This window comes from Magnolia sinica, chromosome 1 (assembly GCF_029962835.1).
Source record: "Magnolia sinica isolate HGM2019 chromosome 1, MsV1, whole genome shotgun sequence".
Classification (NCBI taxonomy): Eukaryota; Viridiplantae; Streptophyta; class Magnoliopsida; order Magnoliales; family Magnoliaceae; genus Magnolia; species Magnolia sinica.
Window position 1 is genome coordinate 43,364,253 of NC_080573.1, and position 22,342 is coordinate 43,386,594.

General features: G+C 39.7%; 1 protein-coding gene across 1 annotated transcript; it reads left to right on the plus strand.

Moving 5' to 3' along the window:
• The first annotated feature begins 1,000 nt into the window (after positions 1–1,000).
• Positions 1,001–21,941, plus strand: LOC131245871 (uncharacterized). The gene is made up of 7 exons (XM_058245623.1): positions 1,001–1,429; positions 20,095–20,153; positions 20,255–20,357; positions 20,447–20,506; positions 21,173–21,219; positions 21,330–21,553; positions 21,652–21,941. The coding sequence occupies exons 1-7, from the start codon at positions 1,001–1,003 to the stop codon at positions 21,939–21,941; spliced, it is 1,212 nt and encodes a 403-aa protein (XP_058101606.1).
• The last annotated feature ends 401 nt before the right edge of the window (positions 21,942–22,342 follow it).

Here is a 22,342-nt window from a genome sequence, read left to right on the forward strand (position 1 = left end):
ATTTTCATGTTTGCCCTGCTGAATTTCATGCTTGCCCCGTTCATTTTCATGTTTGCCCTGCTGATTTCATGCTTGCCCCGCTCATTTTCATGCTTACCCCGCTTTTTTTCATGTTTGCCCCGCTCATTTTCATGCTTGCCCTGCTGAATTCTATGCTTGCCCCGCTCTTTTTCATGCTTGCCCCGCTCATCTTTATGTTTGCCCCGCTCATTTTCAAAGAGCTTCAAACAATTTATCGAGAAAATGAGCGGGGCAAGAATGAAATTGAGCGGGGCAAACATGAAATTGAGCGGGGCAAACTAGAAATTGAGCAGAGCAAACTTGAATTTTAGTGGGGGAAACTAAAATTTGAGCAGGGCAAATACGAAATTGAACGATATATCGAGATTTGAACGTCGATAATATCGGGACATACTCAATATATCGAGAAATTATTGAAATTTCAGTGTTGGATGCTGAACATTTCAAAGGCAAAGTCGATATTATCGAGCAACACTTGATATATCGAAGATTAAATCTCAATATTATCGAGACACTCTCGATATATGTCGATACTTGTATCTTAAACTAAGCTTACCTAGCTGAAGTGATTATGTAACTTTAAGTAAAAAAGTTACTTATAATTGATCTTAAACCAAGCTTACCGAGCTTAATTATCTCGAATAAGCTACTTATCTACTACTGTAGGTATACAAAGTAACAATTTCATTAGAAGTGAAAGAAGGGATACGCCAAGCCAAATGAAAAGAATTTACAATACATAGAAAGAAGGAGCAAATTGAATTATGAGCGGGGCAAATTAGAAAAATAGCGAGGCAAACTGAATTATGAGCGGGGCAAACTAGAAAAACAGCGGGGCAAACTGCATTATGAGGGGGGCAATCACAGCCATAATCTTTTCCACTTCACACCTGAAATGATCACCACCTTAAAAAATAAGGCCATGATCAAGTGCTCAACTTTTGAGGCCATGGTGGCCCACCTGTGGAAATCAAGGACAATGGCTGTCTTTGAAGACCCATGTGGGGTTTTAACGGTACACTTTGCTGTGAACATTAGGAACAAGATAACTCCACCCTTGCCACATGGGTTTGTTGGGAATACTGTTGTAACAGCTTGTGCAAGTGCAAAGGTGGTGGATTTGAATAAGGAGTCTTTGGAATTTTTTGTTGAGAAGGTGAAGGAAGCAATAGAGATGGTGACAGATGAGTATGTGAAATCAGTAGTGGATTGGTTGGAGGTTTATAGAGGGGTCCCTTCCACTTTAGATGAGAATTTTTATGTGTCAGCTTGGTGGAAGCTACCCTTCCATGAGCTGGATTTTGGGTATGGGAGACCCACCTATGGTGGCCTAGTTGTGAGTGGAATGGATGAGTTTGTGCTGTTGCTCTCCGATGGTATTGGGGTGAGAAGAGGTGGAGGTGTCAATGTATAGATGGCCTTAGAACAAGAGAAGATGGAGAAATTCATGATGCATGTGTTTGAAATGTAGTCATTTCCTTATATATTAGATGTTGGTATACATGTGAAATAGGGTAGTGTCCTTATCATGTGTATGAGTTGTACTATAGTGAAAAGAGTACAAACTATAGTATTTGACCATCAACTTTTTTGGTGTCCTTGTACAATGGTTTGATTACAGTGGTCCACATCTTTGCACAGAATGCATAGTTTTTAATTTTCACAAGTGGGAGACATTTTTGGGTGATGCAGAACAATTAATTGGTCAATTGACTTCCACTGAGGATGTATCAAGGCACAAAGCGACATAATTTACTATAAAAGAATAAAATTACAAGAGATAGAGATTACCCGATTCGAACAAGTCTTGAATCACCTAAGCTATAAGCTTGAAACCTTACGAACGAATTAGAAAGCTCTTGATACCCCCTATTCCCGATTACACCCATATATATACATGACATCTTGGTGAATCACGATCGAAATAGGAAATAAATCCCACACTTGTGCAATTTTGTGTAACTTTGTATGATCGTTCAATGAAACATTCGATGACACTTCGATGGCATCGAACATCTTCAATGTTATTGAACTAACCAAAATGTTCTAGTAACTAAACATGTATTTTTCAAATTTTCTTGATGGTACTTCGATGGGACTTTGATGTCATCGACGGTTCGTCGATGGCATCGAACCTCTTTTGATAGCTTTAAGCAGGATACCAAAAGTGTCCAGTAACAAATCGTAAGATTTTCGTATTTTTCCGATGGCATTGAACAACTGTCAATGGCATTGAATAGCTCTTGATGGCATCAAATGGTCTGTCGATGGCATTGGCAGACCCTATTATTGAAAGATTTGAGACATCAACAGCATATGTTGCCTTGTATCAGGCTTTTCAGGATGATATGGGATGATATGAGCCGTATGGTTGATGAATGACATTGGAAGACAATACTTTAAAGCTTAAACTCATTTTTTAGTTTAGATGAATGGGCCTGGTTTAGAAAAACGGCAAGCAAACTTAAGTATGAGCGGGGCAAACTAGAAAAACAGTGAGGCAAACTGAAATATGAGCTGGACAAACTAGAAAAATAGCGGGGCAAACTGCATTATGAGCGGGGCAAACTAGAAAAACAGCGGGGCAAACTACATTATGAGCGCGACAGTCTGGCAGATTTCCACCGTTGAAACCATAGTTGTCCCAACAGTGATGTTTGTTTGTTATCAAACCTATTCATAAGATCATACAGACATGGATTAATAGAAAACACAATTATAACCTTGATCCAAAACTTTTGTGGCTCATAAGAAATGATCAACATTAGAAGTTTAATTCAAAATTTCATGTGGTGTGGTCCATTTGAACATTGGAGATGTTTAGATTTTTCGGCTCAAGCCATGAAATTATTTGTTAAGTTCGCCCCACTGAATTTCATGTTTGCCCCGCTCATTTTCATGTTTGCTCCGCTGATTTCTTAGTTTACCCCACTGATTTTCTAGTTTGCCCCGCTGATTTTCTAGTTTGCCCCGCTGAAATTGTAGTTTGCCCCACTGATATTCTAGTTTGCCCCGCTGAAATTGTAGTTTGCGCCGCTGATTTTCTAGTTTGCCCTCCTCAATTTCATGTTTCCCCCGCTGAAATTCAAGTTCACCCTGCTCAATTTCATGTTTTCATAATGGGGTATCCGTGTATGGTGGAAGAATTTCCTTCATTTTTTAGTCAGTGTTGCACTAAAAAAGAAGAGAAAATGGGCTTTATTATTACACACTGTCAGCATGACGATTCATATACAGGTGTAGCAATTATATATAACGCAGGTAAATAGCAAAATTGTGTTTGCAAAAATGACGATTTATATGCTTGACCCGCTCATTTTCATGATTGACCCGCTCATTTTCATGCTTGCCCCGCTCATTTTCATGTTTGCCCTGCTGATTTTCCAGTTTGCCCCGCTCATATTTCAGTTTGCCCCACTGATTTTCTAGTTTACCCCGCTCATTTTTATGCTTTCCCTGCTCATTTTCATGATTGCCCCGCTCATTTTCATGTTTCTCCCGCTGATTTTCTAGTTTCCCCTGCTCATTTTCATGTTTTCCCCGCTGATTTTCTAGTTTGCCCCGCTTATACTTCTGTTTGCCCCATTGTTTTTCTAGTTTGCCCCGCTCATACTTCAGTTTGCCCTGCTGATTTTCTAGTTTGTCCCGCTCATATTTCAGTTTGCCCCGTAGTTTTTCTAGTTTGCCCCGCTCATACTTCAGTTTGCCTCGCTGTTTTTCTAATTTGCCCCGCTGTTTTTCTAGTTTGCCCCGCTCATACTTCAGTTCGCCCTGCTGTTTTTCTAGTTTGCCCCACTGATTTTCTAGTTTCCCCCGCTGATTTTCATGCTTGCCCCACTCATTTGCATGCTTGCCCCGCTAATTTTCATAAGTGATTTCGTCATGTATAAACCACATAGTTTTCTTGTTTGGATGAAACTTTTGTTTTGGAGTTTTTTGGGTCTGAATCTTTCTTTCTGCTCCCAATTGAAATATGATTTGAGAACACAAAAAATGACGTGTTCGCAACTTTTACTCGTAATCTTCATATGCCAACAGTAAAACTTAGAGAGGAATGATATGATCGTTGACAAGATAATATGAATAGTACTCTCGGGTCTTGAGTTTATTCAATTGTGACGCATGGTTTGGCGATCCATGCCAGTCATCTAATGGGTTGCACCATGAACCAAAATTTTTCTGAAATTTTCCCTGTAAGTAAATCATTCTAGTTTAGGATTCTTACTCTTGCTCAGGTGGCAGACTCTTAAGAGTTTCAATACCTGGTCAAGCATTCGAGTATCCATATGTGGTGAAATTCCACTAGTGTGAGTGCATGGGGGTGTGTGTGCATGTGTAAAAAAAAAGAAAAAAAAACATTTTAATTTAAGAGATATGCTTGTTAAATAAATAGACAAAGAAATAAATTAAAAGAAAGAATTTTTTTATGTACTTATATATACATATTTACATAATTATGTATTAGAGAAAAATGTAAGAGAGAAAAAGTTCTCTCTGTTAAATAAAAAATAAAATAAAATTTGCCAGATAGTCGCGGTAGTGCCGCCGAACTAGCGGTAGTGTCGCGGCTGTCTGTGCCTTCTTCTTTTTTTGCTAGGTTGCTTTTGTGGATCCCATCATGAGGTGGTGATTGCACTAGCATACGGGCGCCATAGATGTCCCTGGGTAAAAATTTCTAAGCCTCCGTGGCCAGGAGACGCCCCAACGTCAAAACCGAGTGGATACATGAGCGTCCGAGTGCCACTGTGTTTTGGATCATTATGAAATTTGTTTTTCCTCTTCATCCAGGTCTTTGTGACCCTATGAATGAACTTAGACGGGGAGGATTTCTCATAAACATCACAATGGGCCCCACCTGAGTTCCCATCGTCGGACCGTTCGTCAGCACTCGTCTCTGCATGCCAGCATGAGGAAGGCAGGGGTATTTTCGTCCTCAAATTTGGTGTCTGTACAAGGAGGTCTGAGTGCGTATTTTAAGTTTGTATTACTTCGTAAAAACCACTGGATAAAAGGTGCGGTCCACAGTCGTAAATTTCTCGTTCTGCATATGTTCTAAAGTTGGGTCAGTCAACCATCCATATGGGCTCAACTGGTACCGCATAGAATTGAGACCACCTAGTATTTCACAGCATCCAATCCATCCATTAGATGCGTTGCTTCAAATTATAAGTAGCTCAAAAATCAGCCCCAAAGGAAATTTAGGCAGGTCGCAACACAAAGGGACAAGTTTAGAGGGGATGCCCACCCTTGATTCGCTTGGAGCCCACCAATTTCTCTATATGGAATCTAGACCGTCCAGACCTTTCATCTGATGATGGGTGAGGACAAAAATCAAGCTGTTCTTCAGCTCAAGTTGGCCCGATCAGAACCCAGGGTGAGAATCCCCTTCCACCTTGTTCCCTCTGCTATGACCCACTAGAGCTTTAGATCAAGTTGACTTTCATGCCTTGGGGGTAGCCTAGGAAATGCATCCCATCCATAGTTTAGATAGTTTAAAGGTGATACATACACCACGTAAGCTCCACATCTATTGTTGCGTGGATGCCTTAGATTCTACGGATATGGTTGGGCAAAGGAGGTCATCATCGTTTCGACTGAATATACCCTCAGTCCAACCAAAATAATGGGTGAATTAGAGTTACAAGGCTTGGCCAATAGCTAACCTCAGCTCCAACTCGGCAGCTCGGTCCTTGAGCGCCTAATTAGCCAGCTCGGCTCAATTCGGTCAGAAACTCAGGCTAGTATAAGCCAAGTTCAAGCCTCTATGACATTTTCTCAAACACATAGAGTGCATCTTCACTTTCTCACATAATACAAAATAGTAACATTAGTTTATAAGTATTTCATCAAATACTTGGTGGGTAACTTCAAAACTAAGATATGAGAACAGTTTTATATGGAAAGGTTTTTTTTTTTTTTTGTAGTGACTTGTTATCCATTCCTTCCTCGCCACTAGCTGATCCCGCGGAGAATGTATCCACTCGAAACAACACTTTGTTGAGTCATTTCATCAAACACTTAGCGAGCAACATCAATTCAAAATAACCTATTCACCGAGCTTATTCGATCCGAGTCGATTCGAGTTGAGGTTCGATTCGAGTCGAATCGAGCTCTAAAAAACTCGAACTTGACTTGAAATTTTTTCAAGCTTCGGAAACTAGCTCGACTTGGTCGGAATCTAATTTTGAGCCAAGGCGAGTCGAGCGAGCTAACCAAGCTAACTCAACTCATGTACAACTCTAATCAGAGTTTGCACACTATGAAGATTTGTAAGTTTTCTGTTCAACTGAGTGTGACTTGGTTTGAATGGGTCCAATCGAAGGTTCCATTCGGTTTGACTGATATGATTATGCAGAGTTGCGTAAGTTGGGGTATTTAAGTCTGGTTTGCGGTTAGGGCTTAATGAATTATGGTGTTTTCTCTCTAAGGGCAAGGGTTTGCCTGGTGAGATGGTTCTAAAACACTTGTAAGGGCATGAGAATGGATTTTTTCAAGGGGCAAGGGTTTTCCTGGGTGTGTATCGCAATGGGAGATTAGTTTCGTCTATAATCGAAGAAGGTGAGTGGTGTAAATATCTAATGTTTTGATTATAGTGGATCTTTGTCTATTTGCATCATAGTTTTTTCTCGTAAGGGTTTTCTACGTAAAATATCTTTTATTTTGTGATGGTTTGTTTGATTTCTTGGTTATTCAATTTTATTCCATTATTCTATCTTCATTGAATATGCTTTCGCAAAGTGTATGGATTAATAGTAGTATTATATCCAAATTTCTAATATCTGTGTAGACGCTTGACCCATCACGGTCATGCGGTGTTGACTGAGGTTTTAATGTGGTAGTAAGGGGTTATATATGATTGGAGTCATCACTTGCTAATTAATCCAATTTCACAGTTGGCTAGATTCTGTAGAAACATTAGGATAGAGAATCCATAGACTCCCTATCCTAAAGTGACTCATTCATGTGCGATTGAAGATTTTGATTAAGGGACTACAATTACAAAGAAGGAAGGGGTTAGGAATCCACTCTGCCCGTATAAATGTATTGCCTTTACTTCACAAGACTCAACAAACTATTAGAGATTGAGATTAGTTCTTGTGCACTGAAGATGCACAAGTGTGTGTAATTTTGTATTAAATGCAATGCCTAGGACAAGTTGTAGCCTAGGTTGGATAAATCCACCTTGACTCTACCACTTGCCAAAGCAATAATAAACCAATCTAAATTTCTAATAGGTGGGATATGATTAATTCTGTAAGCCACATAACATATTTTTGAATCGATTAGGTGAATAATCCTATGAATGCAATGTTATGGATGGGGGGTAAGTAGGGGGGTTGAGAAGGGAGTAGATGTTGCACATTGCTAATGCATATTTGAATGAAGCTGACCTAGGTTTAGTGGCTCAGGGGACTAGAGGTTTGGCTAACCTGGGTTGCACTCCTTTCCTACTACTCTTCTCTTCCTTGGTAGATGTATGGAGGGGGAGATGGATGGGAAGATGGTATAGGCTTGGTGGATATGTGTTGGATCTTAATCGATGGTTTGAAATAAAAAATGAGGGGGGTATTTATAGTGTTTTGGGTTGAATTTTTGTTAATTATGGAGAAGCTCAGGGGTAAGAAAGGGTTCAATGGCTAGGATTTGGGATTGACACGTGGAAGAATGTGGATGGTTGGATCAATGGCATGGATTGTAAATTTGGCTAAAGGGAAGGGCATCGAAGTCAATTCACATTGACATACGATTGTAGGTTGCAGAAGGAGAATTTTCACTTCGGTTGGGGTCGTGTTGGGGATACCTGATAGACAGAAAACTTATTACATAGCTGGTGGATCCCTGGGCACTGTTGGATCCACAACTTGTCTCCTACTTTGGTAGGTGGGCTCCTCCATGTGTGTAGGAGCTCCTACTCCCTGGGTACCCTATCGTTGTTGTAACATCTCGTAAATTTAATCACACTCGATCCTAACATATATACGGGTGTTATCATTAAAGGAACCATACATATTCAGTCAGATATCTTTAGGAGCTGTACATATTTAATTAGATATCCGTAAGAACCGTACATATTCCATTAAATATCCATAGAAACTCAATGAATATGCTTGATCACTTAAATTGTTGGCCTAACCATGTGATCTATTAATTGAGGGCAAAAATCTAAGCGAACCACGGACTATTAATTAGAATAACCAAAACATAATGAAGATCCACCTTAGACTAAGTCGATTAATGATTTGATATGGATTATCCCATACACATATATGGAATTAACTATATTACCTTACTTGCATAAGAACCAATGGTGTAGAATCATTAGAACCAAATCACCATCTCTGTTATACCTAGGAAGACCAAACGATACCCTTGGACTATCAAGACTCTAATCATCATACACAAGAAGTCCCACTACTCAAATTATTATAAAAATAACTAAATTAACTAAACAGACTCTACACTATTCATTAGTGGGTCATTCACTACAAGGCTATAGAAAAGTATCCACTTTAGCAGGCTTGACATCCCTCCTGGATCGGATTATTGGGAGCTCCAAATTGGTACATGTAAAGTGAAAAGAACGTGGATAAAAATATAAGCTTCCTAGATATTTTTCAAAGGAGGAAGTTAATTATATTATTTTGGACTTATCTAATGTTGAGGACTTTGGACTATCGGATCGCGATCACATCATAGATACCAACCTTAACTGCATTCTATGGGTATTCTTATAACTGCGACCTTGATCGATAATCGACTACAGTTGAGTTAATCTCTTAAACTTATTCGTTGATCAGCGCATCCAAAGTGCAAGACGAGCATAAACTTACATAGATCGTTAATAGATGTATCCATTTAATGGCTCAGATCAATCTTAAAAGGGCCCTAGTTTGTCAATTAGCTTGAAATTAGAATCTTAGAGTCAAGCGAACCCCAAAAAAGACCAAAGACTGAAGATTCAAAGGGTTAGAAGCTTCAAGTACAAGTTAAGGTAAGCTAGCATTATAACCTAGCCAAACCCTATACCTAAACCCCTTTAAACATAGCCCATACTTGACCAAAAATATCTAGAAAAAATGTTTGTTAAGTACACTGAATAGTTATGGAGTTGGATGTTGGAGTTAAAAGAAAACATCTTAAAATAGCAATATTCGATGACATCGAAGTGCCATCAACATGCACATTAGATACATCTCAACATGCACATTAGATATGTCTCTTGCACACTGAATATGGTTTGATAAAGTCAATGGCTATCCCGATGAGGTATGACCCCTAAGAGTTATAAAAAAAACCATGATGATTAAGCATAGTTTTCAGGAACATTCTCAAATAAATATTTTACAATGACCATCATAGTAATAAAACAGTTCATCAAATATGCAAATATTGAATAAATTTTATAAAAATATTCTTGTTTAAATGCATGAATGCATGCACATGTTCACAGACCCGAGGATTCTCATCCAGTTAGCAAAAGGTCACCCAAGGAGAACTAGCCACCCAAAAAGTACTCAAGGTATGTCCAAGGGGCACTAGTTACTCGAAAAATACCATGCAACGAGGATACCCAAGGTGAACTAATCTCCCAGAAAAGTACAATAGGGTACGCCCTAAGGAGAACTAGACACTTACAAAATCCATGCGACGAGGACAACCCATAGTGGTGCAAATGCACACGATAATAACTTAGGATCACCTAGTAACATACTTTATGGTACAACCTATAGTGACCTAAGAAATCTCATATCTTACATCGATCCCCCAGTAAAGTCTACATGCCATGAAATGCATGATTAGCCCAACCATTATTATTCCATTTTCAAACAGTCATTTTGAGAAAGCTCAAAGGTCACTATAGGGGGCTTGTCACCAAGCATAGGCCGATAGCTTGGGCATAGTGTCCCCTACCACCTTCCCGGCTCATGAGGCTCTAACAACAGGATGTTTAAAGGTAACCTCTTTAACTAGTGGCCTATCACAGTCCAACAAGTGAATTTTATCATCACAAGGTTATATAAAAATAATCTATCCAAGTCCCATATGTCAAATAGTTAATCAAAGCCACAAAGGAAAATATTCTACTCAACGATGCAATAGAAAGATATTGTCCCCAAAAAGCCATAGGTACAAGCGATCCATAAGATGGTAAGTCCACAACAAAAATTCCATTTAATCTATTAAACAACATGGCCACTAGTTCGAAGACTTCTAAAAATACAATCAAAGTGATCACAAGTGGTAAAATAAGTCACATACAATATCAATAACATTTACACATATAAAGTGGTATATTTGAGATCCATCGCATGCTCAAATATTTGAATGTAAATCCAATGATCAATCATTTTGAAGAATCACTCAAATAGAAACTAACTTTTATAATCATTTCACTATAAGAAATAAGGTTTTTAGCGACGAAACTTATTTTTGTCGCTAAAAGTCACGAAAGAATTTTTCGTCGCTAAAGGTGGTTTTCAGTTTTTGAACAAACTTAAAAAGTTACTTTTAGCTACGAAAATTTTCGTAGCTAAAAAACGTGGATGAGACTTTACTTTTAGCTACGAAACTTTCGTAGCTAAAAAACGTGGATGAGGGTTTTGGCAACGAAAAGTTTCGTCGCTAAAGGCTGTAACCAATTTCTCACAATATACGAAATGTGGATGAGACTTTTAGCTACAAAAAGTTTCGTCGCTAAAGGTTGTAAACAATTTTTAAAAAAATCGAAAGGTTTATTTTTTGGGCCCACCGAGATGTGGTTCACAAATCTTACCCATCCATTATGTGTATGTCTTATTTACCTTGTCCATCCATTTTGCCAACTTATTTTAGCCAATGAGGCCAAAAATAGGGCAGATCCAAATCTCTGGAAAATTATGGAAACTTTTTGGGGCCATAAAAATTATGGATCATGCTGATATATGTGTGTTTCCTTTCATCCATGCCTGTGATGTTATCAACAGGTTGGATGAAAAATAAACATTACAGTTGTCACACCCCAAACTTGGAAATCAGATTCACAGGAATTTCGATCGCCAAATCCGATGCCGACAGCTTCTGTAGTACCCCATTCTCGGATCCCAGCGCCTATACGCTAGATTCCAATCCCGGGATCTTACAAGGAGGATTTTCAAACGTACATTTATCTCGTAGGAAGCATAACCACAAGTTTACCCAAATCACAAAGGCAACATCATCATCACATATCCACTAATATAAACTTTGAATACAATGCTAAAAGGGAAAATACATATGTCAAAAATAAGATCAAAGCTCCGGAAGATAGCTACATGCTCTAAGCTCCACGCTGCTGCAACTTAACATCACTTGCACGCATCTATTGTGCATAAGCTTATAGAAAGCTTAGAGGGTGGTGTAAATGTGTGCACAAGGTAAGTGCCAAGCATACAATAAAACCTATAAATCATACATCATCGGGATAAACGGAAATGCTGACAAGATCATGAATCATACAATATCAAAGTAAGCAGAAATACTGACAAGTTTATAAATCATTCAATATCAGAATAAGTAATGCGGATTGACTATGCAAAGTGGAATCATATAGAACCAAATATCAGGTGCCGATGATGCAAATGCAATATACAACTCCTGATGAGTTCACGAATACCGTCAGCCGTATTTAGATCATATAAACACAGAAACACAGTAACCCAAAATGCCATATGCCGGGGATGTAATGAAGTATGCGATGCGAATGGAATGGCCATGCTGGAGTGTGAAGTCGGGATGATAATACGTAGTATCGCAGGGTACGGGGTCCACCACAAGGGACTTCTATCCAAACCAGTCCCATACTAATTTGGATAGTCAGAGTCAATGTGGTAAACTCCTGATCTCAGGTTAGTCGTGCACCCCAACCAAAATCCTGGCCGTTGCGAAGGCACACGTGACAAATAGTTGTGCACCACCAACCCGAGTAGATGGTGAATGAATGAATGAGTATGCAATGCCTGCTCCACCAATCCGTACTGTACATCTTTAGGATCATCACCAGAGTCTAGTACACTCTAAACTGGCTACTGCCCTTGCAAGCCGCGTAGCTTAGTGAGTGGAAAAGACCTCACCACTCGCCTGCCGGCAGTATACCAATGTCTACCCGGCTCGTCGACAACGAACCCATTTAGAAGCTGGTTAGACTCAGCCTAGCTATGCCTACTCCCTCAGGTGGGTAAGGCCACACTCCCTCCCAACCGACTACGACACAGTGGGAGACGCGGCCTACAGGTATACGGCCCTCATGCGCTCATATATATCTACTCAGTCTTGACGTTAGGGCGTCCTCTGGTACCAAGAGGGTCTAGAAATTTTCACCCAGGGTCATCTATGATAGCCCGATGCTCGAACCAAATATTTTCGGTGTCCCATCTGGCCATCCACGATATGCCTTTGGAGGCTACGGCCTTGATGTCGTTAGGGCGTACAGTAATCACAATGCACAATGTAAGATGCATGAGTCATACAATCTAATCATGCATCAATCTAGTACATACTGTGCGCTCATGTGAGATAACTTCCACCTATCAGAGAGTCTTATAACAACCTGCCCAATGACATATGCAATGGTCAACCACATCTCATAATAAACATGCAGATGATGCGTATGGGCATGTCTCATGATGCTATGCTGTCACATACTCATAATCGGTATCAATAATCGACATCAACAATCGGCCTCAACAATGTGGACATTTAACCAACATTGCCCTAAAGAATGGCCCACATAGAGCCGAACATATAGTGGACCCATGGCTTCGCATAAGGGCTTAATATACAACACCATGAGCCTTACTCAAGAGCTCAATACACATCACAATGGGCATCTCACATGGGTCTAAGATACATCATAATGAGCCTCAAATACGGACTGCATATACATCATATTGGGCCTCGACAATCAGCCTCAATATCCAGTCTCGACAATCGGAATCAATCGATAATCGGCCTCAATAATCTGAATCGGCATATCGGCCACGTTAATCGAAATCGGCAATCAGTCATGATAATCGGCCTTGATCACCAATCGGCAATCGACCATGACAATCGAAATTGATTGATAATCGGCCTCGATAATCAGAGTCGGCAAATGGGCCACGTCAATCAGAATCTACAATCAGTCACAATAATCGGCCTCGATCACTAATCGGCAATCGACCACGACAATCGAAATTGATCGATAATAGAAATCAGTAAGAATGGGTCTAATAAGGCCTAATTGAAGGTCACAATATGGACATTCAACTATCATTGCCCATCAATGTGGACATTCAACCAACATTGCTCCCAAGGAGTGGCCCACATAAGGTCGAACATACAGTGGGCCCACGGCCTACAACACCATGGGCCTCACTCAAGGGCCCTATATATATCAAATGAGGTGAATCAAATGGGCTGAATCATATGGGCCGAAAATACATCTCAATGGGCCTCGACACATGGGTCGTAATACATCACATCGGGCCTCACTCATGGGCCGCAGATACAACTCAATAGGCCGTGCATATGGGTCGAAAAATGCATCACAATGGGCCTTACCAAATGGGCCGCACCAATGGGCCTCGTATACACAACAGGCAGGCTCCATCACATGGGCCTAATACACATCACATGGGCTGCATCACATGGGCCTAATACATCGGATGGGCCACGTCCCATGGGCTTCGAATACGTCATAATGAGCCACAACCCATGGGCCCCAAGCACATCGCAACGGGCCTCTCACACGGGTCCATTATGCATCACATCAAGGTGGGCCTCAATGGATGGCCATAAATACGTCACATTGGGCCTCATATACATCAAGATGGGCCACACCATCTAAACCATTCATCTATATTAGAAATCATTTTGGAGCGTTACCCACAAAATGAATCATACTGGAAGATCGTCTGGACCATACCACAAATAACAGTGGAGATAATGATTTCCACCCTTTAAAATTCCCAGGGCCCGCCATAATGTTATTTTCCATCCAATCTATTCATATGGTCACAAAGACCTAAATCAAGAGGGAAGAACAAATATCATATTGATTCATAACTTCGGTGCTCCCAAAAAGGATTTCAATGGTGAACATTCAATCTCCACTGATTTTTGGAGTGTGGTCCAATTGATATGCATATATGTCCTCTAATGGATTACAATGGTGGACGTTTAAACCCATAGGACTTGCTGCCGATTATAGCAGCTATTGCTGTTGAAGTCCACGGATGGATGGCCCAGATTAAAGACAGATGGGCGGCAAGGGATGAAACACATGTATCATGTGGGACCCACAGAAATTCTGACGTAAAACAGATGGACGGATTGGATATAGAATAAATACATCAAGATGGGTCCCATCCCACACGTGCAGCACATGTGGGGTGGGCCCATACAACTGAACTGGATGGACGACGTGCAACCATTTGGACGGTGTGGATTTCTCCCACTTGCCTCGTGGTTAGGCAGGACCGTGGACAGCAGCCATATGGCGGTGTCAGTGTACACCAGCCAATCAACTATCCCATCATGTGGGTCCCATGTGGGGCCCACCATAATGCTTATCTTTCATCCAGTCCATTGATAAGGTTACACAGATCTGAATAAAGGGAAAAAAAAAATTTATATTGGTCTAAAACTCCTGGGACGCAAAAAAAGGTTTTCAATGGTAGACATTCAATCCCTGCCATTTGTTGGTGTGGACCACTTCAGTGCCGTGAACGACTGATTTTTGAGGTGACCCACTGATTGAAGGGGACCCATTAAATGCACGGTGCTGATGTTCGACATATATCATGTTGGGACCAGTGGTGAGGCCCACGGTCCCTGTGTCCGACCAAGCAGCGGACGCTATTTGCTGCAGCGTCCTCTGGACACTGACAGCAATAACGTCAGCTGTTATCTTTAAAAAAAAAAAATTATTTTTTGTAGTTTTTCATATGTGGGGCCCATATTAGGATGATCCAGTTCGTCGGATGGGTTCTATGACTCACGACGGGTCTAATAAGCCCAATATTGGGTATGCTCTGGTGGTAGAAACATCATAGCGGGCCCTAATAGTTTAAATTACTAAAAACTACTGTTTTCTACATTAGAGCCCGCCAAAGATTTGTATTAGATTCATTCTTCGGCTCAACGCCTAAAATGAGCTAAAGAAAAGGGTGGACGGTATGGATTTGATACATACATCAAGCTAGGGCCCATGTGTGTGGAATGTGTAAATATGTACCAAATATATATATCACGTGGGCTCCTTGGGTGCTGCCTTTCAAACATATATTTCAATGGGTTTCCACGTCCAAGCCACTGGACGACGTGGATAAAACCTCTCAGTGAGTCCCATGTCCAGATTTCTGGACAGTGGGGACACATTACACACATCAAGGCAGGATCCACGTACTCGAGGACCATTAGTCTATAATCAAGCCGATATAGGTGTCTTGCCATCACCCAAATGGCTGGCTGGATGGACTGTCCAGCAGGGTGGATAGCAATGGTGTCCCACTACTAGACAGGCAGGATCATTAAATAATAATACAGGTGGGCCGCACAAACTATCACAAGAGAGAGGAAAAGAGAGGGAGAGGAACGGTGAGATGGAGGGACCTCGCCACTATGGGCCCCTTCTCTCATACAATGCATACATCAAGTGGGTCCCCACAACGAGTGAGCCCTAAAATCATAAAATCCAAACGAAATCACCCACCTCAAGATCTTTTCTTCCTTCTTCCGCCGATGCGATCTAGAGCTCCAAGGAAACGATTCCAATGGTTTAGATGGACTTTGGATGGTGGAGATGGGAGGTAGGAAGGTGGGTCACACTAGCTCTCTCATGGGAAGCTCTCATGGACATTGGGTTGCTTACTTGTAAAATGGATAAAAATGAGAGAGACAGAAAGGATGGGATGGATTGATAAGGTGTGGTTGTTGTAAGAGATGGGAAAGGGGAGGTATGGGTTAGTTTGAAAATGGTGTAAAATAAGTATGGGTGGGGAGAGAGAGAGTTGACTTGTGAGGGGTAAGGTGGCATGGAGCATGGGTGGTGTAATTGACTTGTGAAATGATGTATTGATGTAATGTGCCGTAGAGATTCCCTCAGTATTTGCAACGCGCTGCATTTTCCTCGAACTGAATGCTTGTTATCTCTTAAAAATATACATGTGGGGAAAAACATGTTCCACTATCAATTTAATAAACATAGCTTCGCAGTTATTTCTATTTAGGACAACCAAGTTAATCCTTTATAAGTTTTCTTTCCTTTCAAGAAGCTGTCCTTATGTGGAAAGGATGCTTGAAAGTGCAGCTGCAAGATCTATGCATTAATGCTTGACTCAAATGGACCTTTTGGTTGCCCCAAAATTTTAGTGGCCTCCCAAAAATTTTCAATGGTAAATGTTCAGTTTATACTATTTCCTATGATGTGGTCCACTTTAGATTTTTATAGGATTCATTTTTAAGCTTATGTAATAAAATTATATGTTAAAATGGATAGATGGAGTTGATAAAATGAATAAATCATGATGGGCCTCACAGGATTTACTTAGTACGCTTGGGAACAGATTGACTACTCCCCCACACCAGCCAATGGCTGATGGTTGGTGCTCTGTGGCCCCACCATGATGTATGTGTTTCATCCATGCTGTCCATATATTTTTACAGATAATTTTACAATATGAGATCAAAAATGAGATATATCCAATTCTCACATGGACCACATTACAGGAAACAGTGTTGAATGAGCGTCAACTATTAAAAACATTTTGGTAGCCATAAAAGTTTTGGATCAAGCTGATTTTTGTTTTTTCCCTTCATCTGATCCTGTATGACCAAATAAATAGAATGGATGTCAAATGGGCCTTAGGAGGATTTTAATGGTGGATATCCAATCACTATTGTTCTCATGTGGTGTGGACCATCTGAGATTTATATCCCTTTAATTTTTGGCATAAAGCTCTAAAATGATTTTTAAAAATGTACGAAACACATACATCATGGCAGGGCCCACACAGCACCATCCATGTCCCGCCCAAAGTTGGCGCGCGCTCAAAACAGAGCCGCGCCCAATCTCCCCCATTCTCTCACTCGCTGCCCTCTCTCTCTCTCTCTCTCTCTCTCTCTCCTGCCCTCTGCCCTCTCTCGTCGCCCTTCCTCTACCCTCTCTATCTCTTTCTCTTAGCCCCTGCAAAACCCATTGCTGTTGCCACCATCATCTCGGGCGTTCAAAACCCTGTCCGATGCAACCCACCATCATTCAAAACCCCCATCCTCTACATCCCGATTCAAAACCGTAGCTGCCATTACTGAAACACCCTACTCACCAACCCATCATCCAAACCCATTTGAACCCACCTTCTGGTTTGGCGATCAATGACGCTGGTATTACAGTCCCTTTCGCCATTCCCACACGCGATTCCTGCTTCTCACAACTCTAACCCTTTCCCTGCCATTACTCATGCAAGATGTCCTCTGCCATTGCTCGCACAAAGTTGTTCCCCATCCCAAATTCGATGATTAACTCCTAGATTTGAGTTTCAAGAGGTGACAGCACTCTCTCTCTCTCTCTCTCTCTCTCTCTCTCTCTCTCTCTATTTGGCGATTTGTATTGTCGAATCTCTAATTGGGAATTTGTATTGTCAAATCCCTAATTAGGGATTACAATTTTCAAAATCTAAATAATGGTAGGCTTCTGACTTGTATATGCATGTGGGCTTAGGAAAGCTCTATAAAATTTGTTGTTGAACATTATAGATAGCTGTAACTGAATGTTTTCACTGAAATATACCATATTGAGGCATGCTAACTCATAATGGAAATGACAGAGTCAACTCCGATTCACCCACAAGTCTTATGTCTCTTACAATTGCCTGGAATCATTATTTTCTAACTTCATAAATATGCTCTCTATGTTGTTGAACATGTCTATTATTTACTGTTATGAGTTGTGTACACTCAACCATCCTAGTTGTGCATCAGGTTAGCCTGGCTATGGAGATAACGTGGTCTAAAATTCAGGATGGTCCACTCATTAGGTTAGCCTATTCTTCTGAGGGCAATAGAGGCCCATCTTTCTATCTTCAATCAGAATGCATTTAAAACAAATATTGTTTCTTTAAAAAATAAAATGAAGTAAAAATAGAAGAAAATGGAGTGGTAATGTGGCCATGCTATGAATTCGGTGGAATCCTTATTCATGTAGTTACATGTCGAATTTCTTCATTCTTTGATTGCCAGTCGACTGTTGTTTCTAGGTAGCTCCAACTTGATGTAGTTCATGAACACAATTCTGCTAGCTGGCAATTTTGGGTATACCAATACAAGTCGTAAGTCTGTTCCTAGTAGTGATTGGATCCCGTGATCTGATTTAAAAAATGAATTGCATCCAGTTTGCACTTTTATGTTGCCAACTGACTCTTAAATGGATTTGTGGAACTTACCTTGCATATTATCTATAGGGCTCTTATGATGGTTTTTGATATCACATTCGATGCAGATTAAGCAGGATGATTTTTTTTTTCCAGTAGTTCTTGTTCCTTACTAGTTCCAATCTAGATGGTGTCTGTTACATTAAGGTTTTGTTTCATCTTTCTCTCACTTTTAGAATTCCTTGCAAAATCTATTTACCTTTTCATAATAGAAAAATACTTGCCGGTAAGAATATAATGGGAGCTCTTGATTTATGATGTAACTGATAGTAAGTCTTATTCTTGGGTTACAGACTGCAAATCTTGATGAAGAAAAATTTGAAGATCAGGAAAGCTCTTGAAAGCACTTTGGAGTTCTTTTATGAAATCCTTAAAACCAGATTGAACCAATTGCCCTCTATGTTTGCACGCAACATTTAATTTCTATAGATTAGACTCTTATGTGGCAGGTTATTAATTACTCATATGGTATTTTATTCAATGCCATGTGCAGTTGATATGTTTTTATGCTTGCCTATTGCAATAGCGTAGTATCTTTAGAAAAGAGACCTGGTTTGTTTGCAGGATTACATTGGTGAAAGAGTGCAATGTTTTATCTTTTTATTTTCTAGATATATGGTTGTCATAGGAACTTTATGCTGAAGTAATGAATAAGCAACTTTGCCTTTTGAATTTTAGGTTAATTGGAGAAAAGTATCCTTGGCTGCTCCTCATCATTTATTTGGTTATTTAGGTTGCTCTGACACAAATTCAGATGCAATGACCAGCAATTGAATTGACAACATGCCAAAATAGAAATAGGTTTGCAGCTGGTAATTACCAACTACTTCATGTGCATAAGGTATAAGTGCATAGGATTTAGGTATGCAAGCACAATGGTTCGATTTTCAGATCCATTGCTCCAATGACAACCGAATATTAGATCCAATTAGAATTGGATAACAAAGAAGAAACATGTCTAGACAAAAATGTATTTCAAGCTGGCCAATACTCCAGGCAATCATCTTGTGCACAATGTGCATCAATCATTTACTTTGTGCTTCCACAAAAATTGGACACATGTCATGATGGTTTGTGATCTGAATTTTTGGTGAGGAAACTTGTTTGACAGTCATGTTGAAGGTGATACTTTTGTCCTTCTATATCATATGTATGCAACTGATGCTTGATGTGGAAATCTGGCCATTTTGAACCTTCCCTAATTGCATAAGGGGCTGAACCAGCTCTGTATGTTACACATAATTTGTCATCCACTAGTTTCTGTAATTATACTGTGCCTTGTGTTTCAAAACCCATTATGTAAGAACCATCAACAACTCTCTTCATGATTGCAATTGTTTGATTTTCTAATGTTTCTCTTCATATTTTCTAGCTGAGGGAATGTGCATTTTCTAGTTGAGGGAATGTCCACGCACACCTGGTAAAGTGCTCAACTCATTAACTGATTACTCCAATAGATTATAAATGTATAAATTCATGAATTCATAATGTGGTTCTTCATCATGGAAATTGTAGTGTATCAGTTTTCATTTTTATTTTTTATTTTTCCTGTTATGATAAATCATTTTATATTGCTACGAGTGTGAGGTAAATTTTTGTTCTCACTCCAAAAAGCTTCTTTCTTTTGATCTCATGTATTTTTTTGAAGAAACAGTTACCGAAGATATCTCCTGTATATTTTGCTTGGTGCAATGTGCAAATTTTAAGGTGAGATCTATATCCATGTCACTTTTTGAGGTTTCATATGGTTGTAGATAGAATGCTAAAAAAATTTATGTAAAGGTTTTTGTTCATGTACATTTTGGAAGCTTAGGTTTTGGTTTACGATGCATCACAATTTCAGTGTGTTCTTTACAGGGTCTGAGATACCACTTAACCACCTCTCATGATTTATTCAACTATGAGTTTTGGGTTGGAAAACTTCAGCACTTCCAAATGACATTTTGATAATTAACTGTTATTGAATCTTTTACTGAAGCAAGTGGCTGCCTATTTTGCAGCTAACTGAAGAGTATGAAGCTGTGAATGTTTCTGTAAAAACTGATATAGGGAGATCTGAGGTTTGAGCTCTCTTCACATTTACAAGTATGCTTCTGTAGGATTCTCGGTTGACGCTAAATTGCTTGTTATTTCTTAAAAATATACATGTGGGGAAAAACATGTTCCACTATCAATTTAATAAACATAGCTTCGCAGTTATTTCTATTCAGGATAACCAAGTTGATCCTTTATAAGTTTTCTTTCCTTTCAAGAAGTTGTCCTTATGTGGAAAGGATGCTTGAAAGTGCAGCTGCAAGATCTGTGCATTAATGCTTGACTCAAATGGAACTTTTGGGTGCTACCACTATCCGGTTTGTGCCAGTAGTTCCTGAGATTGATTGAGCTGCACTCACCGGTTTAACAGTTATGGTGTGACCTTTGCAGCCACATTCGTGCTTGTAAGACAGAACAAAGTTGTTGTTTCCAATCTTCTAAAGGACCTTGTCCATCTAAAGTGGTTAGGAGGTCTAGATTCATATTCACATTGTAGTGCATTAGCTAGCTTGTGTGATTATTCTTACCGTAACTCAGTGAAAATTTGTGTCACTTGCTGTTAATTTTTGTTTATAAATGTTCGTGAGTTAGATCAAGGCACACCACACATTCACATGTTCAAGGCACACCATCATTTACCCATGCTATTTATTTAAACTGTTTAATTGTTGGTAATATTTATTTATATACAGAGTGTTGCAGATGGAGTTGACCCAAGGCTACAGACATTTTCCTTCTAGTAATTTCTAGATTTAGTTGCAGTTCTGATCACAATTTAGCTATTTAAGGAGGTTTTTCTTTATGTACATTTGTTCTAGTTGGTTGAAGAAACTTGATTTGTGTGTGCAGCTCGAAGCCATGCAGGTATAGAACATTGAAAAAGCTAGTTCAAAATGCTAAGCATGTACATCCACATGCCAGGAACAGTGCCTCACCTGAAGTGTCCAGAGAAGCTTCTCATGAGGGTCATTTGGAAAAGGATGCTGGTACGAATTCTTACTGTAAGCCCATTACAACATCTTCAAAAGATGCTGAGCCTTCAAACAGATTATTTCTTCAAAGATTTGAGAAGGGTTAGTTACCAATATTCCCTAGGAGCACTATAATATCTTTGAATTGTTTCTGCCAAATACCTTCTTGAGATGGCTAATTAATCAACTTCATGGTTCAGATGGTGGTTCTAATAAGGATAAAGAGCATAAAATTTTGAAAGCATTTTTCATTGAAAATCATTTGGAAAGGCATAAAGCTAAATGCTGTGGCCTGGGTTGGGCTGCAGAGGTCACAGAAGCCATTGCATCCAGCTCCAATGTTACAGGTTTTTGCTCTACTGCAGCACAGGCTTCTGCTAGTAATGAATGTGTGCAGCCCATATCTACAAACTATCTTGCCCCTTCTTCTATGCTTCAGTTTGTAAAGACAAGGAAGTTATCTGCTAACCGAGCAGATCCCAGAAAGTAAGTTTATTCATTTGTTTCTCTTAAGTTATTTCTTCATGCATTCCAAGACCTCTTTACCTTGTATGTCACTAAAGAATGCATGCTTTTATAGTCATGCAATTAGCCTGGTCCAGCTATGTAGGCACACACATCAACATGATACATGTCTACATAAGACACACACATCTTTGGTATTCATGTTTAAATAGTTTTACGATTGTCAATTCTAATTCCATGCTTTGTTGTTCTTAGTCTCACTAGTTGAAATTTGAGTAGCATACTCTTACTTCATCTTGTGCACAATGTATGAGGACGGAGATGACATTTGTATACCAGGTTGGCCATCTTGTGCACATTGTGTATCAATCATTTACTTTGTGCTTCCACAAAAATTGGACACATGCCATGATGGTTTGTGATCTG

What these genes read in the sequence shown, in the direction of transcription:
- LOC131245871 (XM_058245623.1), top strand. Translation starts at nt 1,001, where the DNA reads ATGGCTGTCTTTGAAGACCCATGTGGGGTTTTAACGGTACACTTTGCT. An exon ending in TATTCAACTATGAGTTTTGG is followed by an intron (nt 20,358 to 20,446) that starts GTTGGAAAACTT and finishes CCTATTTTGCAG; the next exon opens with CTAACTGAAGAGTATGAAGC. An exon ending in TCTTCAAAGATTTGAGAAGG is followed by an intron (nt 21,554 to 21,651) that starts GTTAGTTACCAA and finishes TTCATGGTTCAG; the next exon opens with ATGGTGGTTCTAATAAGGAT.